We start from the raw sequence: 20,907 nt of genomic DNA, 5'->3' as shown, positions 1-20,907 counted from the left end.
TCTTCCTATTGCTCTGCATCAGTTGCTGATTTGATGCACTTCATCTATTGAGTCGCAGGATGTTTGTTTTATCTTTGCTCCTCCCTATTTTTTTTTGGGAAAACTTTCTTGTTTTCATTCCCTTTATTTTAATGAACTTACCAAGATTGGCTGAGAAAAAACAAAAACGATTTGATTGTCCTTTTCTGGTCTTGTGTGAAGAAAGTCGGGCGACTAAGTCATTTGTTTTGATGTATGAACATTGTTTCCTATTTTTTCTTTGAATGATGGTCTGTATAGTCATGGTTCTTGTGGGGCTGTTGCTGTGGTCACGTTGCGGACTCAAAAATTTTTCTGAGTGGTATCATTAAGATGATATTCTATAAATTTTTTTTCTTAATTCAAGATTTGTTGAGAGTACTTAGATCAAATTCAATACAATTTTGTTTAGAAGAATATTATTGAGTACCATTGTTAGTAAAATTTTGCTGTTATTGCTTGGAATTTGAGTCTAATGAGACAATTTCTTTTCTTTTAAATATCTTCTCATGGTTTATTTATCTAAAATTATAAAACTTGTTAAAATTTACTATTCATTAGTATGAATTAAAATATTAAAATTAAATAAAATATGACCTTACATAGCAAATTATCAGGTTTAGTAACTAATAATATGACAATTTTCTCTTCATTGATCAAAACTAAATACAATCATCCACAAACCATATAAAGTTAAATACAAAAATCAAATAATCAAATAATATATCTACAAAGTAAATTAAAAAAAAAAGACTCTTAATTTCAATATATTATTTGACATGCAATACTATTTTTTATTAACTAGATTATAATTATGAACCCAAATTATCAAACTAATCAAAAAATAATTTAGACATGAAGTATTTAAAAACGTAATTTGAGTTGAAAATTACTTACAATTGAAGCTTGGATGACTTGTTTTGAGAGTGAAAAACACAGCCAAGGACCGAGTAGGGAAAAGACTTGAATTCTTAGATAGACAGAGTAGTTTAGGTTTTGACTTTTTTAATAAAATCTTAAATTATAGAAGAAATTTTTTATTCTTATAGTATTTAAATATTAATGCATAAATTACTTTTTGATAAATCATTTTTAGTTGAAGTCTTTGACCCAACTCTCTATAAAATTGTAAAAGAAATAATGGATTCATTAGGATATTGACTACCTTACATTCTAGATAAATAGAATAAAAATTACAACATTTTAAGATTCTCCAACATGGGTCGGCCCATACCTGTGCCTAATTATATTGTTGGTTCAAATAAAGAATGCATTGGCTGCGCCTAATTATGGGATTTGAACTGCAATAGAAGATCTTTACACAGCAAAAGAGATATCAAAATGAATGGTATGGAGATGGTATACAATTGGCTTGATGATGGAGGACCGACGAGGCAACTACCTGGAAACCACCAGCCCATGTGGAAGGAACAGTAAAAGTTAATGTGGATACATATATATGCAGCAATCACTACTAGTCCTAGTGCGGTAATTCCATTGGCTAGGTTTCAATTGGTGCAGTTAAACGGGGACTTTGCTTGAAAATGATTGGAAGTTGCAAACTTGTGCTTTGAAATAATTTGAATATTGGCACTTTTAACTTATATACTCTTGCAAATTGCAATTGTTTTTATGTACACGAAGATTCAACTCTGGATGTGGTGGGATGGTTCGGTTTTTTCCTTTAACTCTTGAGTTGGGGAACTTTGTGGGATTGTCTTAGTTGTAGTATGATCTCATTGCAATCAAATTGGTTTGTTCTTTATTATATATGTCAGTTAAGTGAAGAAAGAGGAATTATGTCTCTTCTTATACAATCTTGTACCATTACTATTTTATCGAGTAATTTTTGTAAATCTATTAATTAATAAAATCTCATATGCTTTTTTTAAAAAATAATTTTATTAATACCAAAACACTGACACACTTGTTCTTATCTCAATAAAATTGAGATACACAGACAGTTAAAGAAAAAAGTTTACATTGTCATAAACTTATCCAAAATATACAAAAATCGAAACAAAATATATAATTTTCATTCTGAAATTACCATCAAGTATAAAATATATTTTATCCATCAGCACCAAATTTGACTAGAGAATCTGCGAAAGAATTTATTTTTCTAATAGTATGTAAATTGTAATTGTTTTCGACCACTAATGATTATATGTATCTTTTGGTGAAAACTAAACAGAGATAAATAAAATTAAATTTCATGAAAATTAAATAAAGAGAAAAAAATGAGATGAAAGGGAGTATAAAATTGACGTGATAGTGGAGCACAATGAGGCTACCACCTGGAAAGTGGAAACCACAACCCAAAAATATCAGCAATGTGGATTTAGCAATCACTCCTAATGCGGCAATACTTTCCTATTGGTGATCTATTGGCACTTTTTACCAAAATTAGGATTGAGAACGCTTCAAAGTTGTTATAAAAACCCTTGATTATGTTCATTGAATCAATGCAAAAATTGGAGAGTACTTGGCAAGCTTAATAGCATATTCTCTTTGGCTGTAACAATGCATAGGTATTTCCTGGTTGCTGCTGTCTTAGCCACAGTGAGCTGGCTAGTGGCAGGTGAGACTAACTTTGCCACGTACAAACTTAGTCTGCGTTGGCCACCTGCTCACTGTGATGCACCAAGCTTCGAATGTAAACCTCACGTTCTCAACACTTTTACCATCCATGGTTTATGGCCACAATTCGCCGATGGCAAAGTGGTGCCTCCCTATGATCCGGACACAAATAGATGCACCGATGTCATTCCTGTGACCGATCTAGACCCATTATTCGTAAGTTAAATTGTTTTTGGATTTTGATGTATTCATTAATATTTTTTCCATTGGTTTTTATTGCTTATCCATTGGTTTATTCAAACTTGTAGCGGCGAATAACACCCCTCATAGAGGAATTAAGGAAATATTGGCCAAACTATAAAGACTATCAGAATGAGACATTGAATGAGAATTTCTGGAAACATGTATGGAAACTTCATGGAATGTGTTCTGATTATCCTGACAATCCTTTTAGTTACTTCAGGACCGCTGTATCTCTCGGCATCAAGTACATTGATCCATTCAAAGGTAAAGTATATACACAATTTAATACTAAATATGCCGATAATTATAAATTATTAATTATAACTTTAATTATTTATATATAACCTTATTTAATTGAGGGTTCATGACAATAGATAAGGGGACTTGAAGCTCACCATATACCTAACTCTCAAAGTTAAATTGCAAGCTATTTAAAATTTTTGGAATTTTTAAATTAAAAAATTGAAATTTCACCATTAAAACATGTTTTCCATAGTGAAAGTCTCAAACTCAAATTCTAAGATGATGAAGTGATATTCAGAGAATGGAAGAGGGTTATCTCCTATATATTATGTAGCCCAATATCATAAGACAATGTATTTCAACGAAATCTATTGATAACGAGATATTTTAATAGTTAGAATTTAAAATTTCATTATATGAAATGGGAGGACATTACCTTTTTCTACATAACTGAAATCTAATAACTTTCACATGTTATATTTCCTCCTTTCCAACCTGCAGGCACCAGAATCACACCCCGACTAGTTCCTTATATAGCAAAAGATATATCAGATGCCATCAAAGAAAGGCTTGGTGTGTATCCTCAAATTGCCTGTAACGAAGTGGGCGGAACAGTCCAACTGACGGAGGTCCGGTTATGCTTTAAAAGGGACAGGGAAAACTCACCATCCATCCTTCAAGACTGCCCCATAAGATATGCTTATAAATGTTCAGATGGCACTGACGAAATCTCGTTCGTTCCTCACCTAATTGGCTAAATGAGAAGTAGAACTAGCTAGTTCCCAAGCTAGTGGGGATGTTGTGAAGTAGTAAGTAAGAATAAATAAACCTGGAAAGCTATGTACGTAAGTTGCTTTCTAGCAATGATTTCGTAAACTCTGTCACACCCTTAAAAGCTATCTAATTGGCTTTACTACCACTGGTGCTTGGCAGTACGAATCACTTTACCTGTATTTCGAATGCACTTTTAATGAAATTTCGTGTGTTTATTGTTGGATCTTATTCAATTCTATTAAGTATTTGACATCGCAAACTTGTTGGATGAGAAATACATCTTAAAAAAAAAAGTTATATGAAACGTTATTGCACATCAGGAAAACACGTAATCATAATTTAAAAACGTCAAAATTTGTATCATCAGAAATGAAGAATGAATAAGTCCAGTGAAGATCATAAATAGCAGAAGGAGCTAAAGCTTGAAGAAGCAAAGATTAAGGTTGAAAAAGAACAGAGGCCATAAGCAGGATAGATAGTGCCTTAAACGCACCATCTCACTAAACACAAGAAGAAAACAACATGTGGGTGTGAAACACACCGTTTTGGTTAATAAGCCTGATTGAAAGTTAGTTAATTTAGTTAGGCCTTATTAGTTAAGAATTAAACTTGTTTTCCTTCTTAGTTTTTCACTTATAATCACTATATATATTCTAACACTAGAACTACACCCTATATTATAGTTTTCAATGAGAATTCTGTAATCATTCTCTCATCAGTACTACACCGCCTTTCTTCTTTATACCATATTTTTTGATGGTATTAGAACCATTCAATTCAAGGGCACAGTGAAATATCAACATCATTTTCTTACGAAATGAGGAAATCGAGTTTGTTACCTCTCTACTACTTAGTAAGTTCATCTTAAATTTATCAGTACTTGTTTCTTTTCATCTTCATCACTGTATTTCCTTGTTACTTGAGCTATGGTTGAATCAGCTGAGTCAAGACCATCACAAGCAACTACACGGACCACCACACAAACCACTATTCAAGTCAATCAAATCCCACCTATAGTTGATCGCCAATCACCTTATTATCTACTCCACATAGATCATCTTGGTTTAGTATCCATTAACCCTAAATTCACCACAGATAATTATGTGGCTTGGAGCATATTATTTTTTCTTGCTTTTCCTATTAGGAACAAGCTTGGTTTTATCAATAGAACAATAAATAAACCTGAGATTGGAGAGCCATTTTTTCTGTCATAGACACGCTGCAATAATCTTATTGTAGCGTGGTTGCTTGATTTTGTTTTACAACCAATAGCATCAACGATTTTTTATACGGAGTTTGCTCATGATATGTGGAACACTCTTAAACAGAACTTTGCTCAACTTGATGATACTAGAGTATGTAATCTTCAATACACTCAAGGAACCAGAATAGTTTATGCTTATTTCATAGAATTAAAAGGTATCTGAGAAGAGATAAGGAATTATAGACCGGTACCTCACTGTGAGCGTAGAGAAGCATACTCAACATTTTTGTATTGGAGCCAATTTTTTTTTTTTTTTTGTAAGGTAAAATTTTCATTACAATAACCAAGGAACAAGAATTTCCTTGTACTTACAACTAGAGTAAGTAATTAGGAAGAGAAAATTATGTAAACAAATACTAATCCTAGGAGCATCAAAGGTATCTTTTTATTTGTGCCTTAAATTCATTGCATAATACTTAAAACAAAGTTTTTTAACTATTTAAAAAAATCAAATAAACCTTTATTCTTTTATTATGTTCTATTAAACTTTTGTATTTTTGTGTTGAGTCAAAAAAGTTTTTATGACTATTAATTAACTAATTGTTATTAATCAAAATATCAATTGTCATTTTATGTCCTTATGATGCTTATATTGTATATTAACATGTCATCGTAGATGATAATGGGGCATAACGATAATATCTGATTTTGAATACCGAACTGGAGCTGAGCATCAATTTATGTTTACGAGTAAACTATACCGATATATGGTCACTCAAATTTATAAAAAAATATTATTTTCATTGCCATCATTTTGGAAATTAAGTTTTGATAAATATTAACGTTTTTAAAATTTAACGTTTCTCGATCAATGTCGTTTAATCACTAATGGAATTCTATCAAGAATTTACATAGCAAGGTCACTGTTGCAGCAGCAGCAAGTAAATGCCTCATTGGCATTGTTATAGCAGCCAAAATGATTAAGAAATATGCTAGTTATTAAGCTTGCCACCCAATTTCTTTTACATTAATTCGATGAATACGAGGCTTTCCAACATAAGAGCTCTGAATTTGTCTGGCTGCGGCCTAAAAACGAAAAGGACCACTTTGTAACCTCATAAGTTAACACCATCCATAATTTTTGTTAGAAATATGAAAACTGAGAAGCACAGGGAAGGCAGATATTTGTTGTGTTGAGACAATCATGTTAGTCGTCTTAGAACTCAACTACTCTATTCGAACACTCAAAGTCCACATTTCCTCTTTCACACGTCTCTTATCATTAGCCGAAAGTGCCCCTTGGAGAGTCCGAAAGTGGATAAACCACATTCAGGTGATGAAAACCCAATTGAAGAGCTGGAAGGTGATTCACACACTTAGAGAGGCCAATTCAGTTGCTGGAAGATGAAAACAAGGGTACAACGTGCCACCAGCCTGCTGACTGTGTTTGGTGAGTCAAGTGATGAAGTGATTTGATTGTCCTTTGTTTTCTTATGTTTGGTTTTTATTCTTCCCGTTACTCTGCATCAGTTTGCTGATCTGATGCACTTCATCTGTTGAGCCGCAGGATGCTTATTTTATCTTTGCTCCTCCCTAATATTTTTTGGGAAAACTTTCTTGTTTTCACTCCTTTTATTTTAATGAACTTACCAGGATTGGCTGAGAAAAAACAAAAACGATTCGATTGTCAATTGCTGGTCTTGTGTGAAGAAAATCGGCCTAACGACTAAGTCATTTGTTTTGATGTATGAACATTGTTTCCTGTTTTTTCTTCGAATGATGGTCTGTATAGTCATGGTTCTTGCTGGGCTGCTGCTGTGGTCACGCAACATAATTGGGGCTGGTTCATTTGGTTTGATATGTATAGAGATGGGGTCGTCTAGTTGTGCTGAGGAGTCAGGCCCTTATTTTGTGTCTGGACATTTTCATGTACAGGTCAGATGCTTGTGGAGGTTTGAGGTCATTATGCCTAATTACAACTTGAGGCATAAAGACATCAAACCCCTTTTTGGGCATAAAACCAAAAGTACCACTTTATTTTTCGCGTCCTAAGAATTCCAACTGCTATTCTCGAATACTCAACGTCCACGTTTCCTCTTTTACGCGTCTCTCAACTACAACGTGAAAAACGAATTGGCAATACAGCCAAAAGAATTCTAGTGATAAGGTGCATGAAGAATTATGATGGCGATTGAGAAAATTAAGTTCAATAATAGCCTTTTAGATAGAAAATAAATAAAATAAAGGAAAAAACAAATAAAATATTAAGACAAAATGAGGTGTCTACAGCACCAAAAATGAATATCAGTGAGGTGTCTACCAACTTCCTTTTGGTGCTACAAGACATTCCGAAATATAGTAAAATGTTGGGCAGAATTGGTGGAAGTGAAGGAGAATACGCTTGAAGAAACAAAATTATAAACAATGCATGTTGATGATATCACCAATGGTGGAAGGGAGAATAGAAGAAACTATTGAAACGAAGGTGGAGGATAAAACCTTTCGACTATGGGTGAATGAAGTTCATATGGATTGGTGGATAGAAAACTAAAGACAGACGAAAGCAAAGATGAGGAATAGAAGGAAGTAGGAAAATGGGAAGATTTTCCATCATAGAGCTCGGCGAGTTGCAAGGATGAGGAAGAAGAAAGGGGTAATGTGGAGATGGGATATGACATGGCAGGAAGGCAGGCAGAAGTGGCAAGTGGGGTAGAAACGTGGGTGGATGTGGTAACACGTGAAAAGCAGGAAGAGAGAGAGAAAAGCCAAGAAGAACATGAGGGAAAGGGGCATCATTTAAATTCAAAATCACCTCCAAACAAAGATAAGAGAAGTGAGCAGGTAGTAATTGAAAAAGATGTAAAGCACAGAAATGAAGAAGAAGAAAAAGGGGGGGAACGTGACATTGTGTCGGCGGAGAAAACATGAGAGTAAGAAAAAATACAAAAAATGATGGGGTAAGGGGTGAATAAACGGTAAGCATGGATTGGACAGAGAATAAGTGGACTTGGTGGATGTTGGACAAAAAAGAGATAAAATGATCTAATAAAATATGGGCCAGAAGGAGCAAATGGATGGAGAAGGAAATGGGGATAGTCCAACAATTAGAACCAATGGATTAGAAGAGGGACGGTCAAACATTAATCAGGTCAGTAAAGGAAGTGGATTGGGAAAGGAAGATACAGGCCCAGTTGAAGAAATTATAGAAGGCCAGAATAAAGAAAATGAAGGTAGACAGAAAAAAGCCAAGGAAAGAAAGGAGGTTAGAAGGAGAAACCAAAAAAAAAGGAGAAAGAGAGATGTGTCGCTATTGCAACAACAAATGAGAAGATAGAAGAAGGGCACATCCTATCAAAAATCTCATGGTAGCCAAAGCAAAGAAACAAAAAGCATGGCCTTATAAACGATATTGAATTAACGTTAGGAGGACAGAAAAAGGGGAGAAGCAAAAGAAGGAATAGGGGGAGGAATAAGCAAAAGGAAGTGATTGAAAAAGAAAAATGGGAAAAGAAGGTGGTTAATGACTCATTAACAAACAGCGATGTGATGAATTGAAATAATATCATCTTGTCAGCAGCGGATGAGTGTTGGGATGTTGCTAAATAATATCATCTTTTCAAAATCTGGGATTTTGAATTTGGATAGGATCACCACACCGGAAACTAAACATAATTCTACAACGTCAGTTGTGGTATAGAAATCCAAGCCTTCAACAGCTCTAAAATGCTCCTCTAGGTGGTCATATTTCTGTTATGCCACTCAGGCTACTGTCAATATTTCTTGCTCTATAGGATCATCCAAGTCAGGCACCGAAATTAGGTCACAAGGATTTGTGCTTGGAGTTGGCATTGTATTCCTTTGGGTTGGCAATTGTCCCACGAATGGTTGCATTCTAAGGAATGGATATGTTCCACTAGCTGGCTTCGGCATCTGGTATGTCTATTGAAGGAAATGCACTTGGGGTGGAGTGAGTCTTGGTAGATATAAAGGCTCCCTTCTAACCTCATCTTGAGATTGAAAGGTATTTTGAGTAGAAGATCCTTCAACAACTTATTTTCCTTCAATGGAAGTCATCATTTTCGTTAATCTTGTAAACTTTTCCATCTTCTTCTCTTGAGTTTTCTCGACTGTATCTATTCTACTTGATTTTTTGTTTTCTATGACTCTGATCTTATCCAGCAATTGAGTATTATATGAATGATGAGCAAGCTGGCTCGGGATTTTCAGTGGTCAAGCTATTTTTTAACCTTCTTATTACCATAAACATGGCTCAGAATGTGCTTTTGCCATAAAATGATTATTTCATTTTTAACAATTATCGAACTGTTTACAAACCCAAAATGAATAAGCATGCATGCTTATGAATAAAGCATTAATGAATGCATTTCATGGTACTTAATTATCATGTGTACCTAACTTTGGGTGCTCTTTTATGCAATGGGTTGGGCATGCTCTGCTTAGATTTGGCCTTTTACGGTTTTAACATATGCTGGGTATAGTCTCACATGAAGTCAAAGGTTTCGAAATTGTTCTTCACTGCTGTTCATTCTAGACTACTAAGGCTCCTCAGTGCTCACCCACCATAGGTTACTGACGAAAAGGCTCAATTTGAGTAGAAATATTTTGCAAGCCCACACGAAAGTTTTTACCTTAGAAGAGTTGGGTACTTTACATCTTTCTTAAAAGACAAAGCTTAGGTAGAGGGTTCGTGCATGTACGCAAAGGTGTAGTGTGTGCAAGGGGACATACCAATCTTAAATAATGAACATATATACAAACAAAGTTATCGAAATCAATATTAAGGAAAATTAAACAAAATATTGAATTAGAATCAATTAGTTAAAGCTTAGGATAACATATAATTAATTATTGGCTCAACTCTCAAAAGCCTCTAGTGAAGTCACCAAGTTGTCACAAAGTGTGAGTCTTAAAACTCATCCATTTGACATAAGAGGATTAGTAATCAATATTTTTTGTTTAGGTGCGATTGACCACCTAGATGAATCGATCTTTGTCTAATGAGGTTTTAGGCTTGACTTAGGTTCACTAGAAAAAAATAAGGTCCAGTTTTCAAAACAAACTAGGTTTAGAAGTAAAGTTACGTGTGAGGAAGGTATTAGCACTCTTACAACGCCCATTCAAAATGTTACCTAATTAATTATGTGTTATCTTTTTAGCCTTATTAAGTGGACTCTATCTCTCTACTTTCAATTTAATTTTTCTTAATTATTTTATTTTATCATTTTAAAATAAATAAAAATCCTTTTATATCTCTCTCTTCGTTTGCTCTTTCTTTCTTTCTCTCTCTCTCTTTAGTTGCTTCCCATTTTTGCTCTTTTGTCTTTCTTTCTTTCTCTCTCTAGAATCTCAAAAAGTGTTGCCATAACCCCATTTGAACCCAAAAAAAAAAAAAATCCTCTGAATCGAAATGTTTCTTAGATGCTCCAATAATCATGGCAGAATTCAAAAAAAATCTCTCAACTAGAAACTTTCTCGAAGTTATTAGATATAACCTTTTCAAAATTTTAACATAGGAGAACTTTTGCTTATTTATGTTTCTTTTATAACTTCTTTTAAATTGTTTATTATTATACATATCATAGGGCAATTTTAACTTTTACTTATTCTACCATATCGATATCATTTCTGAATTTGTCAATCTCATTAAATCAAACTAGATTGACACACTCAATCAAAAGCACTTTAGAATGAGATTCATCAATAAGAGCTTACTTTCCTTTTTTTATTGTCTCATCTGACGTCCAAAAGCAAAAAACATGGAGAAGAAAAAGGCGTCTACTATTTTTTAGACTGTAGACCTTATTCATTCCATCTCAAAATTCAAATCCGGAATACTTTCCATTGTAAATTTATTTGATACTATTTTGAATAAATGCACCCTATCTTCAATGCCTTACAAATTGAAAAGTAAATAAAGATGTTAAAGAAGATATCTCCATCATAATTAATTCTTCCTGAACCTTCTCGCTATTGGATTCATTCATTCGTTTTTCGCATTGAAGTTGAGGTACAGCTAATTATAGTTCCCTTTTTAACTGTAAAAGAGGAAATGGGGATGTCGAACATCGAGTAGAGTTTGATTTTTGATATTTTTGTATTTTAGCAAATTTGTTTAAAGATATTTTTATATGATATTGTTTTTGATCATTTTTTAAAAAGACAAACGCATTTTAATTAGATAGGACAATGCTAATGTCTTCTTTATATCCCTATACAATTTGTTGAGCATCCATAAATCTCACATGTTATCATTACTTGAATTAATATAATCTGACACGAGATGGCTCAGGAAATGTTGACTACCCTCAAAGAAGATCTCTCTCGAAAACCTCTGACTACCTTTCTAAACTTAACTAAATGTCTAAAAGTTTCGTGTTTAATTAATTGGATTAACTTCAACTGGAGATTTTGAATTCTAATCATATGAGTTTGTTGTGGCAGGCGAAGTTGGTAACAGTTAACAAAATGATGGAAAAAACCTATCATTTTAATTTGCACCCTTCAATTATATTTTGCCGCATCACAGCTAGAATGAATTTCTTTTGTCGTCCTCGACATACAAGCAATTATATTAAAATGTTACCAAACAAATTTATTAAAAGATATATTACCAAGGGATAAAAGGTCATTATTGATGGAAATTTTGTCAACTATTCGGTCGATAAGTTCATTATATTACTAGTCGTATGTTCTGCCGATAACTTTGTCGGTGTATGTAGTCAGTGTGCACCATTACCAATGGAGTCTTTTAGTCAGCATTCTTCACATCTTCCCTATTCATTGCACAGCAAAAAATTTCACGTTTTCGTTTATAAAAAAAATTGTAATGATAAGAGTACTCATATAATATTGTTTTCGAAGAAAGAGTGTGCATGTGTGTGTAAATTCTATAATGATAAATTAAGTAAAATGCATGATTTGCATCTTGGTAATTCATATATTCACATGGATGAATTACATACGACACTCTTGTTGTCTTCTTTATATCATTTCATATATTGAATTAATTTGATGAGCATCCCTAATTTTCACATGTTATACTTCAATTTTTTTTTTTGAAAGTTATAATTCAATTTTTATGAGCTTGTTGTGGAAGGCGAAGTTGATATATGGAAAACCTCATCATTTACACACCCATCAATTATATTTTGCCACATCACAATTATAATTAATTTTTTTTCTTGTCTTCGATGTCAAAACAATTATATTAAAATGTTACCAAACAAATTTACTAAAAATTAAAATATCAAAACCAACTATTCTTAATGGAATGTAGCGACGAAGCCGTCACTCCTCAATTTTTAATTTTTTTTATTATATATGTATAAAATTTGATATATATAGTATGATTATTTTTATAATTATCCTTTAGCCACCTAAAATCATATGTTGTAATACTATTCAAAATTTTAGTTTAAATTTTAGTTTGCCCTATTGCATTGGGGAAAAAATATCTTTTTATATTTTAAAAAGCAATTAGATAATATCATGAATTAATGTAAAATTAACTACTCTTCTTAAAGGATTTAAATTAGTAGGTGATATATTTGCATTAGAAGGTTTTAAATTAATCACTCATTGACCTATGTAAATGTGAATAAAACAAAATAAAAAATTGTTAATTTAGTATATAAAAGTAATTTGGATTCACATTTTGGATCATTTGATATTATTTCACAAGATCATTTTTATCCTGTGAAGGGGAACTTTGTGAGATTACCTTCAGCATTTGTTTGATCTCATTGCAACCGGATTGGTTTAATTTTATTTTTTTTATGCGCAAGTTAAACTAAGAAAGGGTTTTATATTTCTTCTTATATAGACTTCGCATTACTATCGGTTTTACAAGGTAGTTTTTATAAATCTTTCTCTTAGTGAAATTCTCATATGCTTTTCAAAAAAAAAACTTAAATTGTTAAGTACGAATGCAAAATATCCAAAAACTAATCCTAATTCCACCGAGCATCAGTGAAAGGAAAACACGGAGCCACCACCATTAGGAGTAGACCTGTCAATATGGGCCAACCCGGCCCCAGCCCTTGTGGGTTGAAAAATATGGGCCGAGTTGGGTCAGTCCATTTTTTATATGGGTTGTGAAATCCTCAACCCAGCCCACCCTTTGCTAGCCCATGGGCTAGGTTGAGCTAGCTCATTTCTTTTTTAAAAAAGAAATTCATTTTTTATAATTTTACTTAATAAATTTTTTATTAATAAAATTATTTTATGATTTAATTCATAAATTAAAATTATTAATTTGATAAATAAAGATTAAACACATTAAAATATATAAAATAAGTAATATTATTGATAATTAAATTATTAATTTTATATAATTAAATATATAAAATTATTTAATTAATTAAAATTATTAATTTTTTTGACCCATAGGACTGACCCGCCCCAGCCCACCTCAACCCACTGATTTGGTGGGCTGGCCCATTTAGGCTCGATTTAAATATAAACTTAAATTTTCAGATCCAATCCACTTCATATTAAATGAAAAATGAGCTGGCCCATTGGGCCAGGCCCATTTTAACAGGTATAATTAGGAGCATGTCTAGCAAAATTTCACCAAGAAATTATAAGGAGCCATCCTACTTTGCCACCAAGACTACAAATTGATAGACATGTTCAGGTCTGTCTAAGTGCCTGTCTATATGTGTTATTAATATTTTTAAAAATACAATTTTTAATGAAAAAGTTTGGGATGAAAAGGAAATTGCATTCCTTATTATGTTGAAATCCATGTTGGATCGAAACTAGTGAAGGAAATGACGCCATTGATGAAATAGGTTGGTAGATGGAACTATGGAAACCCAATGTTATTTGCACCCTTATTCACTATAGATTTGGATGGCATTATTATGGGTATGTGACGAAGCAGCAAGGTCATGAGACAAATCACATATGCTTAATGAAATTGATAGTTTGAAGAATTTAATTGGAGATATAATATTCATATACGCAAGAACAGTTTCCTTGTTTGAAGATTTAATGAAATTGATAGTTTAAAATATAATATTCATAGTTTGAAACAGTTTCCTTGTTTCTGCCCATTTTATTCAAAGACAAACGTATTTTAATTAGATATGACAATCTTATTGTCTTCTTTAAATCTCTATACAATTTGTGGAGCATCCATAAATTTCACATGTTATTAACTAATGATGAAACCAGTTACAGTACACCTATTGTCTTCTTTATATCATTACATATTATGGAATTAATTTGGAGTCTTTTGGTCAGCATTCTTTGCATCTTCCCTATTCATTGTGTACCAAAAATTTATATATATATATATATTTGAAAAGTAAGAATTATCGACCTATTAATAATGGAAACTTTTCTGTTGGTAGTGTGCATGTCACAGTTTGATCAAAAATCGATTGATAGTCCATCGACGATTTTTGACAGATCATTATCGACGAAATTAAATCTGTCAATAAAACTCAAATTTTTATTAGTGACATGGATGTCACTAATGCATTAAGTCCAATTTTTTTAGTAACCAAAAGACTCTGTCAATAAGAATTCCTACTGACAAAATATACTAACGAAATTACCAACGAAACATACAATTGATAACACAATAAATTTATGAACCAAATAGCTGACGGAATTTCAGTCAGTAATGGCTGAAATAATTTTCTTATAGTTCTTTCTTTCTTTGTTAGTTTGCTTTGAATTTTCTTAACTTTTGGAAACAAGAACATCGCCAAAACCTTAGGCTTCCACACCAGAGACCAAATAAAAAAACACACTCTTAATATTCAACAGGGTCAATGGCAAACTAAAAACATCTCCTTTCTTCTCAAAATTAATTTTTCCTGGGTATCTGCATTATGTTTTAGCAATTAAATCTTAAAACTTAATCTTGAAAGTTTGGTCGAAATCTAGAATGAAATTCAAGACAAGGTTTATAAGATATAAGTGAGAATTTTGTGTATTTCAAGTCTTAAAGCTTTAAAACTAATTGTAAACTTATTTTTAGCTCTTGTCATTAATATATAAAATAGCACTTGAAATTATGAACAATAAAGCACTTGATCTTCAATGCCCTCAAAAATTTGAAAGAGAATAATGATGTCCTACATATGATCTGTTTTTGTACTATCAAGAAAAGAGATAAATTCAGAAAGAAAACACATAAAAATTTCTGTCTTGGTACCAAGAAGAAGAGTAGGTTTTGTAGTTATCTCCATCATAACTATTCCTTAACCTTATTGCTATTGGATTTTCATTAACTCGTTTTTCACATTGTAGTCGACATACTAACCAATTATTTTTTGTCTATGTGTAAAAGAGAAATAATGGAGGTTTTGATATTCGATATTTTGTTTTTTAGTAAATTAGTTTGATAACATTTTAATTTGATTGTTTCCATGGTCTGAGATAACAAAAGAAATTCAATATAGTTTTGATGTGGCAAAAATAATTGATGGGTGCAAAATGATGGGGTTTTCATCATTTTTCTCTATTGAACCTTAATTCATAATTATGGGCAGAGTAGTCATTTCCTTTTTTTTTTTTGGGTTTTTTAAGTTTTGGCTGACCATACCATGACTCAAAGTAGTTATAAAAACCCTTGCAGACATTGAATTGATGTAAACTACTTATTAGCATTTTGATCTTGAGTGTGAAAATGCAGAGGCACTTGCTTGTTGCTGCTGTCTTAGCCACATTGAGCTTGCTAGTTTCAGGTCAGACTGATTTCTTCTACAAACTCAGTCTCCAATGGCCACCTTCGGTTTGTGGCCCTTCCCAGTGCGGGTCACCCATCCCCAGAACTTTTACAATCCATGGTTTATGGCCACAATTTGTTACAAATGACAGACCGGTTCCTCCCTATAATCCAACAACTAATAAATGCACCAATGTCACACCTACGGCTCCAGGTCAAATTTTGGTAAGCAATTCATTTTCAAATTTATGTACTACTGATATATTCGATATGTCAACTAAATTAGTCTGACATCTACTTTCCTAATTAAGCTATTTCAATTTTTATTGTTTATTGATTTGTTTATGTAAAATCACAGGTTCCATTGCAACCCATCCAAGACCAACTAAATGAGCTTTGGCCAAGCCTTTTGAAGCAGACAACGAATGTGGCATTTTGGCGACATGAATGGGAAAAACATGGAATGTGTTCTGATTATCCTGATAAACCTCATGATTATTTCACCGCAGCTTTAGATCTTACTACTACATACAATCCACTCGAAGGTAAATCATAAACACAAATTTAATACTAAATACTATAACTTCAATAATATCATAGTTTATAAATGTACTTAAGCTCATCATATGCCAAACTCTCTTGAAGTTAATTTGCAAGCTACTTAATCTTTTTGGATTTTTTCCATTAAAAAAAAACACTGATTATATGTGACTGTATATAAAGGTGAACATGCAAAACTCTGTCCAAGTAAATTTGCAAACAATTTAAATTATTTGAAATAATTTCAACATGTCCCAACCCAATTGTAAGAAACATATATCACCATACGCTCTTATAAAGTTTTCATTTGAAAATGATTTATTAAACCCTTTTTTCATCAAAAAAAACAAAAATTCTGAATAAATAGAAGGAGAGCTCTGGTTTTATATATGTTTGTTTTCGTCTTGTAAACAGGTACAGAAGTTAAGCCTCGACAAGATCCTTATAAAGCAATAGAGATACGTGAAGCTATCAAGGCAAAACTGGGAAAATATCCTGAAATCTCATGTGGCAAAGTTAGTAACACAATCCAATTGAAGGAGATCCGCTTATGCTTCGAAAGGGCAAAGCCGCCTGTCGTCCTTCGAGACTGTCCCACGAAATACTCGAATCAATGTTCTGATGACGATAACCAAGAAAAATTTCCTCCAGCTACTAGTGGAGTGTTAGAATTTTAAAGTATGTAGCTAATGGCGGGGTGGAATTAGTAAAGAATAAATGTGGCAAGCTAAATATGTACTTGCTTTCTTAAATAATATTGTAAAGAATAAATGTTCTACTTAGGGTAGATCATGGCTTAGAGGAGAACGTACTGGTATACGTAGTGGTGGATGAGAGAATGCTGTCTTTTGGCTGTATATCTTAGTTTACAAATGGTGGTTTAGGGAGGCTCTACGCAGAAACGACAAGAGATGCTCTTCTTATCTACAGGAGAGTTTGGACGTCCTTCCTGTATCATTTGCTAATATCGATAAATAAACATATGCTCTACTTGTCTAAATAAAAACTTATTGTATTTTATGTTTGCAGTTCGTATTGTCTTTAATATTTATTTAATTTGATGTTCAGATTAAAAGCATTCTCATCACACTTTTGGATGTCCTGCTCAAACAAGAGTGTCATTTCATTAAATAAAGAGCTTAGTACAGCTCACACAGTTCTATCAATGTCTGAATGGTTTTGTCATCTTCGGTTAGCACTTGCAGAAAAACTCTATCAAAGGATTTCAGTTTCCTGGTTTCCTCACCCACTCTGACCAAAGAATCAATGCAACCTACCACATTACGGAAAGTCTCTTTGTTCCATTAAGCCTATCTGACATTCTAGAAAGCTGAATTCCTATAAGCCCTTTTGTTTTGAGTGTTGTTTCAGGTGAGTTATGCTTTCTCTTCCAGTTCAAATATTGGATTGTGAAGTTTACTTTTTATTAATAAAATGTACTTATTCAAGCAAAAAAAAGTTTTTTTTTTTTTTAATTTTCATAAGCATAACATTCAAAGTTATTATTAAAATCCTTGACAATCAACATCCACATTCCTCTACTACACTTAGAAAGAAAAAACAAAAACAAAAACTATAAATGGCCTCAACTCAGGGGCGGAAAATTGCTAAAATTCTATACTAAGTATACTGCTTATCTACAGTTTTACATGGTTAATGACACCAATAAATTCACTAAATTTTTTACTATTTTGTAGGGAGTGGGGTCAAAGACACCAAGTCAAAGTAGATTTATCAAAAAGTAATTTATATATTAATATTTAAATACTAAAAGATAAAAAAAATTTCCTTCTGTAATTTAAGATTTTGGTAAAAAAAGTCAAAACCTAAACTACTCTCACTCTCCCTCTCCAAAAACCCAACTCCTACTTTTGAGACCTGCAATGCTTCCTCTTCTCAATCCTTGGTTGTATTTTTCACTCTCTCAAAACAACTCATCTAGGTTTCAATTGTAAGTATTTAAAAAGGTAACGCAAATGGGAAAGCAAAGAGTAGAAGGGGTAGAAGAGCAGATCTGTCACTAGAAACAGTAAGAAAGCCCATGAGGATGTCAAAGTGGTGGACGACCCTATAAATGATGAAGACATAGCCAGCGTAATGCGGTTATTATCTATGAGGCGGAGGACACAGTGGTTATGGGTAGAAAGGCAGGCATGAACTTTGATCACAATGACAATGATCGGATAAATGTTTTGTGGCGATGGAAGCATCTAGAAATGGGTTGTCGTGAAGTTTTCTATGTAGCCCAATTTTGGGAGGTAAGTGTCATGTGTGTTTCTTTGTGATGTTTTAATTATTCTGATGATCATTATTTCTTGGAATATAAGGGGATTGGACAGGCTAGAGAAGAAAAAGGCGATAAGAAATCTATCAGTGGAGCACAAGAGAACCTTTTTGATGATTCAAAAACCAAACAAAAGGATTGGAATTTGCAAAAAAATCTGAGAAATTGTGGGGCAGAGGGGGTTGTGGATGCTAGCTACAGATGCTGTTGGTGCCTTTGAGGGATTGTTAAATTGCTAGTGCAATAATACTTTACAAGTTGCCTTGTGGGGCAGAGGGGGTTGTGGATGCTAGCTACAGATGCTGTTGGTGCCTTTGAGGGATTGTTAAATTGCTAGTGCAATAATACTTTACAAGTTGCCCACGCATTAGTTAACAGGTGGTACAATATATTAGTGGGTAGTTGTAGAGATAGCAACACAACCTATGGCATTGGCAACATCTACGTTCTTAATGATAAGGGGAAAAAGGTGTCTTTCTAGGAAGAACTGTTGGTTGTAATCTGTAACACCATCACTTTCTGGTGTAAATTAAGTTAATTGAGAATGAATTATGAAATATATGGTACTTTGAGGACTTTGATGATACGCTGTGTATGCCAAGTGTTTGAGAGTGTATATGTTGACACTTAGGCAAAATTTTGAGAAAATATGTGATAAATCCCATAGTTTGATGTTTTGATCTAAGTTTGACGTTACATTTGTGAATATATGTATATGGGATTAAGTTAAATGAATGATTTGAGAGATGATATCAACAGGAAATTATATTGGAGTGTTAGACTTGAATTTTTGAAAGTTTTGGAACCTTAAAACTGCCTACAGAGGAAGATGTATTGATACATCCCTTCATGCATCGATACATTTTTGACAAGAAGAACAATATGAAGTGTTCTAGAGGAATTCTATTGATACATTTAAGGATGTATCAATAGATTTGGAAATATGATGAACATGTATTGTCCCAATGTCTCAATACATTTGAAGCAAAGAACACCCAAAAACATTTTGCCTAAAATGTATCAATAAATTGCCCCCATGTATCAATACAATTAGTCGAAATATGGGCAAATATATCGATACATTGCCAAATGTATTGATACATCACTAAAAAAAGGCAAAATAAAAAGGGGATCTAAGCCATTCGACCCTTAAAAAAACCCTAAACTCTTTTTCTCACTACCATTTCAAAACCTTAAGCCCCAAATAGATTCTTGGAGCTATTTGGAGCTAATCTGAGCTTGGGAAACACCTTTAGAGGTAAGATTTAACATTTTTACTGATTATTTTTCAATTTAATTAGTTAGATTCTAAGAAATCTAATTTTTCCAGCTTTGGTGAATCTCCCTTGATTTGGTTGGAATTTGGAGCCATGATTCATGCAATCCAACTTACAAGGTATGGGTTTAGCTCATTATTGATGGATTTGATCTTAAATAGTTAGATTGCTAAGATTTGGTTAACTATGGAAAAGCTAGCATTTTTTGAAAGCTAGGAATGATTAATATATTGATGTTATAATGTGTTTAAAGGGGGAAACAAAGTTAAAACAACTCATTGACTAGCTAAAAGATGATTGGAGGCTAAAAACCGAAGCTTGGCTAGGATTAATTCTAATTTGTCATTGTGAGTGGGTTTGAATTAAAATGCATGTGTTGCATGATGCCTTGATGAAGGCACTACCGTGGTACTAGAATGTGTGTATGTATATATATATATATGATTGCCTAGATGTAAGTGCCTAGGCTAGAGAATCAAACTATGGAATGGGTGTTTGTGTGATAAGATTTGAGCCACATGGTGGCCTATGTTATGAGTACCTAAACTAGAGCATCTAGAGGCTATAATGAACCTTATAAGTAAATCTCCACAAGCGAAGGACTTTTTAATAGAAATTGATCCAATGATGCCTTGGAGATTCAGAGGCACTTAGAACCTAACTGAGCTTAAAGACGATTGAAGCTCGATAAATGTGAATTGAGGTTCGATAATGAAAATGTGAATGGTAAAAGCATGATGGCCTTATTTGTGGATTTGTGTTTTGGTCTAAGGGATGAATTTCGAACGTTGATCTGGTTTATGGATGAGTGAAGTTTCATCCCCTTGTGACTATGTGTGTGCTTATAGGGATGGTAATAAGTAGGAATAGTGGTATTAGTCCCACCTGTGATTCCCGCCTATAGTGCTTTGATGCCACCCATTTGAGAATATTTCAGGTGATGCTAACAGTCAAGAGATTACTTTGATCTATGATTTGATTCTCTGCTAGTTGCTTGGATGTTGTGTGTGATTTGTTCTCTGCCCATTACTTCGGCAAGCAT

General features: G+C 33.0%; 2 protein-coding genes across 2 annotated transcripts; both read left to right on the top strand.

Annotated features, from left to right (window-relative positions):
• LOC18587302 (ribonuclease 1) lies at positions 2,470–4,086 on the top strand. Its single transcript, XM_007011015.2, has 3 exons — positions 2,470–2,814; positions 2,907–3,105; positions 3,586–4,086. The coding sequence occupies exons 1-3, from the start codon at positions 2,542–2,544 to the stop codon at positions 3,840–3,842; spliced, it is 729 nt and encodes a 242-aa protein (XP_007011077.2). The 5' UTR covers positions 2,470–2,541; the 3' UTR covers positions 3,843–4,086.
• Positions 15,711–17,335, top strand: LOC18587299 (ribonuclease MC). Its single transcript, XM_007011012.2, has 3 exons — positions 15,711–15,989; positions 16,123–16,309; positions 16,719–17,335. The coding sequence occupies exons 1-3, from the start codon at positions 15,726–15,728 to the stop codon at positions 16,979–16,981; spliced, it is 714 nt and encodes a 237-aa protein (XP_007011074.2). The 5' UTR covers positions 15,711–15,725; the 3' UTR covers positions 16,982–17,335.

The sequence above is a fragment of the Theobroma cacao genome, chromosome 10 (genome assembly GCF_000208745.1).
Source record: "Theobroma cacao cultivar B97-61/B2 chromosome 10, Criollo_cocoa_genome_V2, whole genome shotgun sequence".
Taxonomy (NCBI): Eukaryota; Viridiplantae; Streptophyta; class Magnoliopsida; order Malvales; family Malvaceae; genus Theobroma; species Theobroma cacao.
Note: the sequence above shows the minus strand (reverse complement) of the source record. Positions and strands in the feature narration are given on the sequence as shown.